The 11,599-nt window shown below is 38.3% G+C and overlaps 1 protein-coding gene across 3 annotated transcripts; it reads right to left on the bottom strand.

The window, feature by feature from the left end:
• Nucleotides 1–646: 646 nt before the first annotated feature.
• Nucleotides 647–11,156, bottom strand: LOC122935950 (T-box transcription factor T-like). 3 transcript variants are annotated; one of them, XM_044291914.1, is made up of 8 exons: nucleotides 10,951–11,156; nucleotides 9,753–10,017; nucleotides 8,596–8,730; nucleotides 7,405–7,466; nucleotides 7,248–7,313; nucleotides 6,912–7,081; nucleotides 6,265–6,397; nucleotides 647–908 (listed from the first exon to the last, which is right to left on the bottom strand). In XM_044291914.1, exons 1-8 carry the CDS (start codon nucleotides 11,154–11,156, stop codon nucleotides 647–649), a joined length of 1,299 nt encoding a protein of 432 aa, XP_044147849.1. The 3 variants fall into 3 exon arrangements, with proteins under 3 accessions (XP_044147849.1, XP_044147848.1, XP_044147850.1); XM_044291913.1 differs by having other exon boundaries at nucleotides 6,912–7,088; nucleotides 7,252–7,313; XM_044291915.1 differs by lacking the exon at nucleotides 6,912–7,081 and having other exon boundaries at nucleotides 7,252–7,313.
• Nucleotides 11,157–11,599: the final 443 nt, after the last annotated feature.

The following is an 11,599-nucleotide window of genomic DNA, read 5'->3' as shown; positions in this document are numbered from 1 at the left end:
TATATATATTAAAAAGTTTGCCTTGGCCTCACGCACATTGACCAACTTCTATGTCAGAAAAAGTGGAATAGGTGCTTCTAAGATATGGTGCTCTCTCTGAGCAGCATATTTCTAGTATAAATAAATTCATAAATCTCCCCCCATATAGTTCTAAATCACTGCTTACCTTCACGTATTATATTACAAAACTGTCTGCCTGCAGCCACCACTAGGGGGAGCTTAGTGCATCTGAATTGACTGCAATGGAAACCACAAAATCTATTTGCACTGAACTCCTCCTAGTGACATATGTTTCAAAAAGCAGTGTTTTTCATTTTGGGAACTGAAAAAACAGTTCAATGAAAGACCCCCCCCCCCCCCCCCCCCCCTCCCATGGACCCTATAGCTGTTGCATAGCCTGCCCCATAGAAAGTACACCACTGCTAGTTTTTATAAATAATTGCAAATTATCTGTTTTGTATAATGTACATCATGCATTTTACCTAATCCTTATAACCTGAATTAGATATATATTTTTTTTTTATAAAGACCCATGTCTTTGCAACTGTTTAACATTACATCAGTATGTTAGTAACAGGAAAATATTCATAATAGCCAACAGCTATTCATCATTTATAGTGTCCATAAAATAAATTGTCCTTTGCATTTACAATGAGGGTGGTGTAATTGGTGCCCAAGATGGTGCCAGTCTGTCATGTGCTGAAACATCATACTGATTGTCTTCTATGTCTGTGCTTCCACCTTCATATAAAGGAGATCCCAGAGAGGGTGAAGGAACTATCTGATTGTATGGTGTATAGTGAGCAGAAGTTCTTATGTACTGAGATCCCAGACCATTGACAATTCCTCCTGCTTGTGTCAATGTTCCAATGGTACTGTTACTCACAGACCATAAGCTTGGATACTGACTGCAAAAAGAATGAGAAGAGATATGTATTAATATGTTGCACAAGTTATATGGTCTCGAACTTTTCACACAACTTTTCCAAAATGGTAAGGGTACTTTCACACTTGCGTTGTTTGATTCCGGTAGGCAGTTCCGTTGCCTGAACTGCCTGCCTGATCAGGCAAACTGTATGCAAACGCATGCCATTTTTTCTGACTGATCAGGCATTTTTCTGACTGATTAGGATCCTGATCGGTCTGAAAAAGGCCTGATCAGTCAGAAAAATGCATTGCAATACCGGATCCGTTTATCCGGTTTCATCAGGCAAAATGGATCCGGAATATCAGGCAAAATGGATGCGCAGACCGGAAGGACGGTTTCGGCATTGATACATTCCTATGGAAAAAAATGACGGATCCGGCATTCAGGCAAGTCTTCAGTTATTTTCGCCGGAGATGAAAACGTAGCATGCTACGGTTTTCTCTTTTGCCTGATCAGTCAAAATGACTGAACTGAAGACATCCTGATGTATCCTGAACGGATTACTCTCCATTCAGAATGCATGGTAATATGCCTGATCAGTTATTTTCCGTTATAGAGCCCCTGTGACGGAGCTCTATGCCGGAAAAGAAAAACGCTATGTGAAAGTAGCCTAAATCAATCTTTTGTCATTTACTATATCAAAGAAAAAATGCCTTGTTCTAGGGTAATCAACTACCCTTTCCCCCACCCTTTCTTTGTAAAAAATAAATCTAACTTATTAAAACTAGTGTTGAGCGAGCACCAAAGTGCTCGTGTGCTCTGGCCGAACACATCGGTACGCTCGTGTGTTCTAATGAGCACAATGGAAGTCAATGGGAGAACTCCAGGCACCCCCTGCTCAGAAGAGAAGAGAGTATCTGGTTCATAAAAAAAAGTTAGAAATGGATGGAAACCCCATCAAAATGGTTTGGAAACAGCATTAAGAGGATAGCTGGATGCGTCTTAGACTCCCATTATGTACGACAGACAACCACACAAAGTCTATATGCCAAAAGCCAGGTATGTGCAAGCCGTCAATCTATCCGTGAGACAGATGACAGGCTTAGGCTACTTTCACATTAGCGTTCGGGGCTCCGCTTGTGAGTTCCGTTTGAAGGCTCTCACAAGCAGCCCCGAAGGCATCCGTACTGCCCTAATGCATTCTGAGTGGATGCGGATCCGCTTAGAATGCATCGGTCTGGCAGCGTTTGGCCTCCGCTCTGCTCAGCATGCGGAGGCAAACTGATCCTCCATGCGGAGGCAAACTGATCCGTCCAGACTTACAATGTAAGTCAATGGGGACGGATCCGTTTGAAGTTGACACAATATGGCTCAATTTTCCGGATCCGTTTGAGCTACTTTCACACTTTTTCACAATTTTTTCTAAAATATAATGCATCATCTGCATTATATGAGCGAATCCGTCTGTGCAGACCCCAGACAGATCCGCTCTGAACGCAAGTGTGACAGTAGCCTTAGCAGCATACCTTACAATGGAAGCCTTGTGCACTATGAGATACTCCAAACCAGCTCTCATCTAACTGAGAACCAGTAAAACTCAAAGTTATTTTGCATCTGTTGGATGGCTTGGGTGGACCTGCACACCTAGATCAATATCATTAGGGCAACAAAATGTTTTCTGATTGTCCTAACATAATATTCAATAACCTTTCTATACAGTTTTGTCATGTAAAAAGACATTTGCATAAACATGGTCATAAGGGAAAGACATGCAAATGAGCAGAATCTGCCTTGCTTTTCAGCTGTCTTAAGACTATGAAAACCAATAGATGGCGTTATTGAGTTATAAAAAGTGCCCTCTATTGGTTTCACAGTCTTATGACAATACTAATATTCTTGTCAGAAGACTATGAAACCAATAGAGGGTGCTGTTCACAACTCAATAGCGCCATTTATTGATTTCATAGTCTTCTGACAAGAATATTAGACTAAGTCTTATGACAAGCTTATTAGTGTAGCCTTTTGAATGGAAAATTTGCAATGAAAATTTGCGATTAGAATATTCGCGATCTAGACTAGGATGATATCTGACACTGGGAAAGCTGGGCAATAACTTACGATCTACACTGAGTTATTACCCAGCTTTTCCAGTGTTAGATATTATCACTGACTTACTACATAATTATTACATAATATTCGTTATATTGCTATATATTAGTTTTTTAGAATATTACAAACATTCTAAAAAACTAATATAGAGCATTATAGCGAATATTATCTCAGCGAATAGTCTTGTCATAACACTATGCAACGAATAGAGGGCGCTATTCATGAGTCATGATTCATGAATCATGAACAGCGACCTCTATTAGTTGCATAGAGTTATGACAAGACTATTCGCTGTTGTGAGTGAATAGTCTTGTCATAACACTATGCAACTAATAGACGGCACTGTTCATAAGAGATTCTGCTCATTTGCATGTTTTTCCCATATGCCAATGTTTATGCAAATGAGTTTTTACATGACAAAACTGTAAAGAATGGTTATTGAATATTATGTTAGGATAATCAGAAAACTTTTTGTCGCCCTAATGATATTGATTTAGGTGTGCAGGTCCACCCAAGCCATCCAACAGAATAACTTTGAGGCTTTCTGGCTCTCAGTCAGATGAGAGCTGGTTTGGAATATCTCATAGTGCACAAGGCTTCCATTGTAAGGTGTGCTGACTGTTATCTGTCTCATGGATAGATTGATGGCTTGCACATGCCTGGCTTTTGGCATATGGCCTTTGCGTGGTTGTTTATTGCATGTTATGCATAATGGGAGTCTAAGATGCATCCAGCTAGCCTCTTAATGCTGTTGCCAAACCATTCTGATGAGGTTTCCATCAATTTCTAACCTTTTTTATGAACCAGACACTCTCTTCTCTTCTCTTCCAAACAGGGGGTGCCTGGGGTTCTCCCATTGACTTCCATTGCATTAAATTGTATTTGAGCACCCGAATTATTCGGCCGAGCACTCGGATCTGCCAAGCATAGCGATGCTTGAGCCGAACAGCAGTTCGGCCGAGCATGCTCGCTCATCACTAATTAAAACTTACTAAAGACAGGCTGTCTGCTCACTAAAGGATCAGATTTTCTTACCCCATAGAAGTCTATGGAGAGGTAGGAGAAAAGGAAGGAGGAAGTGCAGCGAGAAACAAGCAGACAGACATAATTCACCAGCTTCAACTGCTAATAAATGTGTTCTATCTCCCCCCAAGAGCTTTATTCATATTTATGCTGCTAATTAATTGACTATTATGTTATTTATAGTGAGTGATTCTGAGTGAATGAGAGAAATGAACCAGAAACTTCTGTCTCTATGTGTATTATATGGGAAACAGCTAATCTCCAGCCACCAGCTCAGAGACGATAGAAAATTAGAGATGCAGCATGCATAGGAGATAATGACAATGACAAACATTTTGTAATGCGCAGGGATAGCTGTGTAGCTGGGATGACTCCCTGGGAAGTCAGTGGCTGCCTTATAGGAACTCAACCCCAACACACAGATGACACTGGGGTCAATTTCGGAGACACATTATACAGAGTAAAGACACAATCCCCCCGCCTGTCTATCGACTCTGTTCCTGCTGTCATGAAAATTTTGTGCAAGCAGGCTTGAATGCATAGCTGACAAGTGTCCAAATATCCAAATGGATGTGCCAGGTAATAGAAATGCATCTGTTGAGTCCTACATCACTTTAGTAATACATAGAACTCAGAACACCTACCTACCTACTCCCTCAGGATTGTGATCCCCTTCAACAAGGATGATGAACATTATAGAGCTCAGTTATTTCCAGCAATCCCATTGAAAATGAATGGAGTGGCATGGGGCATGCTCAACCAGCTGCTCCTTTCATTTTGGAGCTATAGGGCTCATGATTGGTGGGTCTACCAGTGGTCATACCCTCACTGATCTAATAATTATGCCCTATCTTGTGGAGAGGGATTAATGTGTTATAACCAGAGTACCCCTTTAATCTAACTATGCCTGCTCCAATCACATTACAAGTTTATGATTTACTGTGATTTCTTAATTGTGTAAGGTCTGTGGATAGCATTCACAACAACAATACAAGCCAACCATAATCTAAAGAATACATCTATTATTTCTCTATAAGTATGAATAACATGATGTTCTGTTGGTTGACAGACCAAATACCTGCTATTGATTACACATTTATTCTAGCTCATATATGAATATAAGCACTCTAAGGGTCCATTCACATGTCTGTTTTTTCTTTCCTGATCTGTTCCGTTTTTTGCGGAACAGATCAGGACCAGATCTGGACCCATTCATTTTCAATGTTCCGTTCCTGTTCCGTTCCGCATGTCCGTTTAAATATAAAACATGTCCTATTCTTGTCCGCAAAATTCGGATCCTGGTACAATACAAAGTCAATGGATCCGCAAAAAACGGAAGACATTCGGATGTCATTCCGTATGTCATCCGTTTTATGCAGAATCCGCTCCTGGAAACACATAACAAAATTTTTTTTATTTTTATTTTTTCAAAGAAATCCAAACAACTTTATTTGATTATTGAAATGCATACATGTTTCCGTTTTTTGCGGATCCGCAAAAAACGGAAGACATACGGAAACATTTTCAGGAACAACGGATCCGCAAAAAACGGACCGAAATTCGGATTATAGAAAAATACTGACGTGTGAATGCAGCCTAACACTACTCCTGGGGGAACACATGATCAAGCATGTTAAAAATCCTTTTTGTCCTATTTTTCCCAGCAATAGACATTGGGGATCCATCAGGTGGGTACCATGAGCATGATATTCATGACAGATCCTTTCAATATATCCTTTCAACAGTCTCACTTTAGCAAGTGGCATTTATCATGCATATAAAGTTAATACAAGGCACTTACTAATGTATTGTCATTATCCATATTGCTACCTTTGCTGGCTTGATTAATTTTTACAGCACATTATATACTGCTCATTTCCATGGTTACAACCACCCTGCAATCCATCAGTGGTGATCATGGTAGCACTCTATTGGAAAAAGTGCGAGCCTCTCTGGTGGCCAGAAGCGTGGGGGGTGACCAGAAGTGTGGATGCTCACATAGACTGGTGTGTTTTCCTATAGTGTGCAAGCAGGACCACTACGCTGGATTGCAGGGTGGACGTAACCATGTAAACTAGCAGTGTATAATGTGATGGATAAATGAATCCAGCCAGCAAAAGAAGCAATATGGCTAATAATAAATGAGTAAGTGTCTTGTATAAACTCTCTCTGCATAGTAAGTACTATTTGCCAAAGTGAGACAATCCCTCTAATAATTGCTTGTTCTGCGCAACCTCCGTTATTGTTCACATATTAATACATACCAAGAGCTAGATGGAGTGCTGTTTGAGTGGTTTAATGATAACATCCCGTTGTGAGTTTGCATTGGTAAGCCAGGCCAGTGCTCATTTGACTGAAATACTGGAAGACATGCTGATGCATTCTCTGTGTAACTTGCTGTAGAAAAAATATTTAAAAACAATTTAGCATACAGTCCATTTAAAAAAATAACACACAAGCCATTTTCTTGTTGATTTGTTAACTTCGTGCCATTGACACCCAGTACTGAATAACTGAATGTACTCTGGGCCACCCTCATCTCGCTGTTCAGAATTCTCACCCTCCGCCATGGCCTGTGTGCATACTGTTTGCTAAATCTTTATATTTCTAATAAAAATAATCCTAAAAAATGCTCCTTTTCTACTAATAGCAAATCAGAAACGGCAGAAAAAAAAGTATTGATTTTTTTTACAGTAATGTTGCCGTTCTGTAACATTGTCAATCATCTACTTTTTAATTATTATTTTTCTGCTGGTGTGTTGCTGTGAAGTAGCTCCTTCATTCATCTACTTTTTAAGGAATATTTTTCTGTATTTGTCGCCGTCCTGTAGTTCTTCCATTATGCTAATTTTATTGTCCACAGTTCAGATATATCTATTTTTCATGAATGTAGCATCTTCATCTTACTTACGAGGAGAGTTATTTCTGTGCGTATATGGACTTGGATAAGGTGATGCTCTGTGATTTCTCAGCGTGGTATATCTTTCACAGCCATGAGCTGAGGAAAGAGGTAATGGAGTGCCAAACTGAGAATGATGATTGGTAGAAGAGCACAGTGAGCTGGAACCAGGAATCAACCAACTGCCCACTGGAAGACACAGCAAATACCAACTTATGTTACTGAAATGCTATAAGAATAATCCAGTTAGGGCTCATGCACACAAACATGTGCATGAGCCCTTATGAAGACATTTTCTACAGCTGAACTATTTACCCATGTACTATATTAACAAGATAGTATTCCTACTTACATTGAGTGTATCCAGATTGCTGATTGTTTTCTGTCTCATCAATGAAGTCTTTGTGATCGCTCCTGTCAAACCCAAACAAAGGCTGTATTAGTTTAATTATTATATATAATCTAACATAGTAAACTGTATAAAATCAAAGTCAAACTCACTAACCTTTCTTTTGCATCAAGGAAAGCCTTGGCAAATGGATTGTGCTTGATTTTAAGGGAAGTTATCTGATACAAAAAAATAAAAAATCATGGTGAAAATAATGGTCATGCTTTATACTTGTGTAGTAAGTTTCTTACACTGCACCCCCCAATCCTTACTCCAGAACACTGTAATTACAGGACATCCGTCATCTATTTGTTGATTGGCTGACAGGGATCATCTGTCTCTGCCCAGCTTTACATCTCCGTTATTTTATTCCATTGTTCTGCTCCTCTAACAAAAGTGCCGGATAGGGCATATAACTGACCTAGATGACGCTGAGTGGATACCAGTTTTTTTGCTGGACGAACAAGTCCGCATGCAGGTCTTTTTAATGGAATCTGCGATGGAGGCAAGAACAGAGCCTCCAATGCAGATATGATCTTGCCCTGAACTTGTAGTTGTGAAAATAATATTAAAAAAAAAACTGAAAATTGACATTGATTCCTGTTTCAATGACTGAGAAATAGTTTGTAGTGATTCGTTTTGGTGGGTTATGGTCCACGGACAATAGTGCCAGTGTATTTGAAACACAACCATTTTTTGTAGTCTCATACATTCCCAGTAAGTCAGACTTTGTAATACTGTAAATGGCAAGCATTATATAATATGAGTGATGATCTTTTAACAGTGTGACATCTGAAATGAGAAGTACGGTAGACTAATAAATAGATCTCTTAGGTAGAAAATTGTTATGGTGAGTTGTCTGTTTTTCCAGCACATACATGTGAATTTTCAGAAGTAGGTGAGGATTTAGGGGTGTAGCTTCTCATAAACTATACCATCAGAATCAACTATGAGTAATCACATGCCTTGCTTCTGACACTTTAAAAAAATCGCCTGTATAGGTATGTCCAGACAGGAAGCTTTTAGGACAAATCTTACACAAGTATAAGGCATTTATATAAGTAGAAAGTAATATGCTTTACTAAAAGTTGAAAAGAGTAAAGCTTGCTAAAATACGACACACAATTGCCATGGACAAAAAAGACAAAGAAAACACCCCAAAAAACTATTTTTATAAAAATAAGCATCCAATCACCAAAAGCAGGTTATGGACTCACTGACCCAATAATTTATTTTGCATTAAGGAATTCTCAATATACTAATCATGTTAAGCAAAAAAATAATATGTAGATATATTGTTATCCGCACCTCTTCATTCTGGTAAGCTGTCACAGCGATAAATTGTGTTTCTGGAAATGAATGGCTGGTGATCATCTTCTGTGGTCCACCAACACGTACTATATGAATTCTGGGCTCATATTTATGCAATGAATTCAGCATTATCTGAAATGAAATATAACATTTTATACGTGCAGGATTTTAATATACACACAGAATACGGAAGATTATTTAGCCTACAATGGTGTGCTCTGGCATAAATGTATTGCATATCTGCCTAAGGGCTCATGCACATGAACGTATTTTCTCCCTGCTACCGTTCTGTTTTTTTTGCGGACCGTATGCAGAACCATTCACTTCAATGGGTCCACAAAAACAACGGAAGGCACTCTGTGTGCATTCCGTTTCCGTATTTCCGTTCCGCCAAAAAGTAGTGCATGTCCTAATATTGCCCGCAAATCACGGCCCGAAGTCCAATTAAAGTCAATGGGTTCACCAAAAATATGGAACGCACACGAAACACATCTGTATGTCATCCGTATTTCATCCGTATTTTGCGGATCCTTACTGTAGAAATGCTATGCCCAGCCCATATTGCTCATTTGTTTGGTGATTAATAAGTTACTGTTTCCATTTCTGATCCGCAAAAAATGGATTGCCTATGGAAACCATACGGATATGTTTTGTGGAATAATAGAACGGAAGAAGACTTAAATCAGAGGGGAAAAAAACAGAACAATGGATCCGTTAGAAAAGGACTGCAAGACAACGTTCGTGTGCATGAGCCCTAATTGTGTCTTTCTCTGACGGAACTTATAGTGATCATAAGCTTCATCATATATAAGAAATATATAACTCCATGTGATGTATTACTATTACAGTTATATCTTTTTACAAACTGAGTTACTTAACACCTCCATATGTAGTTCCAAAGGATTTAATTTAAATCTTCTAATGAGAAATAAATCTTGGACCAAAGTTTAGGAATTTAAGCCTACAGTTGTCCTGATATAATTGGTGTGGGAGAGTATCTGGTTGCAATATAAACTTATAAAATAATATAAGTTATGAAATAAAAAGTATGCCAAGCTATACCTTCAAATATACTAGCTTTCATTATAGTATATATTATATATTTCATTTAGCTATTTGGTTTTATGAAAAAGTATGTAATTAAAATATGTTACCTGTCCTTCTCCATTCATTTTATTGGTTAGTTTGACTTTGCTGAAGGAAACAGGAGCTTTCATCCAGTGGGCTCCAAAATTGGGTGAGTCTGGATGAATATAGACACAACTTGGAGCCTGTGGTTCAGGTTTCCCACCTGGCACCCACTCTCCATTCACATATTTCCACCGATTGTTATCAGCAGTCACAAAATCCATCAAGAAGGAGTACATAGCATTTGGGTCTAGACCAGTGACACTTATTTTTAAAACAGGAAACATTCTCCTAAAATGAAATAATAAAGTAGTAAATATTCTTTGCTTTAAACTGCAAGTACAGTGATCACAGGAAAAGTTTATTAGTAAGCAATCACAAGCAGCGATCATTTCCATTCCTTACAGTAAAGGCTGCAGAAAATGTTTGTATGTGTGTGTGTGTTTTTTATATGAACAATTAATATCAACACTATTGATTATATTATTGATTCCACTCACTGGGCAATTATTACAAATGCTAATACTTGTAATTGTTCAGATCTTAATAATTGGTTTATGCATATTAACTTTTTGTCTAGGAATACTGTACAGTTAAATATCAGAAGGTAAAATAACAATTTAGCATTTTATGAATGTATGACATAGGAGTTTTGACCTGCTCTGCTTAAACAAAATTTACAAAGATGAAGGACAAAGAGTAGCCACCCAAAACAGTAAAGTAAGTTGTTTTTATAATCCACCGCGAATAAAAGTTTTCATAAATTCAAAAGTGTATCAAATCCCAAATTATTATGTCTGCAATTAGAAGATAAATATTTTAAATATTTTCTACAGTATAATAAAATCGGTAATACTAACCACAATACCTGGCCCCTTATTATATGTAGTGTTTGATTTGGACATTTTTTAATAACCACCTTTAATGTGCACCCTATTCTTGTAGAATTCTCCACATGGAGATGGATAGCACATCCTATAATTAAAAAATCTGGTTTAAATGTTAAAAATTAGCAGATAGCACTAAGATATGATGTTCAGACAAATCCAATCAGTACATTGTACCAGGAGCAGGTAGTCAGTCACCCAGAAGCTATAATTACGGTATATGTATAAGGTGTAAAATGTTAGAGCTTGTTTTGAACTAATACTTTAACATTAGATCTGTGATATTAACTCTATTGCTTATCAATAACATATACAGGCTCCAGTAGCATACACTCACCTGCCATTTTTGGTGACTATCATTTCATTTGTCAGTTCTTTGAAACGTTTCCATAAATCCGTTTCATCCAGGGTAACTTTAAGTTCCCTTTCTGTAGGGTCTCCTTTCTCACTACCAGCTTGAAGTTCATTTTCTACAGCAGTAAGGAGATGATCGGTCCTGCATGGTATACTTTTAGCAAAGTTTTCAGTTCCGTTAGTACTCATGGTTATATTGCACAGTGCAGTGACAAGACTAGTGCCTGCCTAAGTCCTGAGTACACTTAGGTCTGCTGAGGCTGTAATCCCACTGACATACTGTTGAGTACATCAATTGCCCTTGCAGAGATTGTCTGGATTGGCGGAGGGTTTCTTTTGATCTGGGTCTTTCTCCTCTGTGATTGGTGAAAACATGTCAACCAGTTCTCACATTGATTACCCATCAGATTAAGTGAGAGTCTATGTAAATATCTAAATGTTTGCACCTACAAGGAAGACCACAGGTGCCATGAGGAAGGGGTGTGTCACAAGCCACCAGTGTAATAGCCCTTCATTAGGAATTAACACCTGGCAGAATTAAAATTTTAAATCTACCAGAGGTGTCTAGGTGAATGTGTGGCTGGTCTCTTCTAACACCTAGGAAAAACAGGAAATAATTCTCTTCCTTTCCC

This window comes from Bufo gargarizans, chromosome 4, assembly GCF_014858855.1.
Source record: "Bufo gargarizans isolate SCDJY-AF-19 chromosome 4, ASM1485885v1, whole genome shotgun sequence".
Classification (NCBI taxonomy): Eukaryota; Metazoa; Chordata; class Amphibia; order Anura; family Bufonidae; genus Bufo; species Bufo gargarizans.
This window is presented reverse-complemented; position numbering and strand designations above follow the sequence as displayed.

What these genes read in the sequence shown, in the direction of transcription:
- LOC122935950 (XM_044291913.1), bottom strand. Translation starts at nt 11,156, where the DNA reads ATGAGTACTAACGGAACTGAAAACTTTGCTAAAAGTATACCATGCAGG. An exon ending in TTCCTTGATGCAAAAGAAAG is followed by an intron (nt 7,314 to 7,404) that starts GTTAGTGAGTTT and finishes TGGGTTTGACAG; the next exon opens with GAGCGATCACAAAGACTTCA. An exon ending in GCACAGAAATAACTCTCCTC is followed by an intron (nt 6,398 to 6,911) that starts GTAAGTAAGATG and finishes TTTTTTCTACAG; the next exon opens with CAAGTTACACAGAGAATGCA.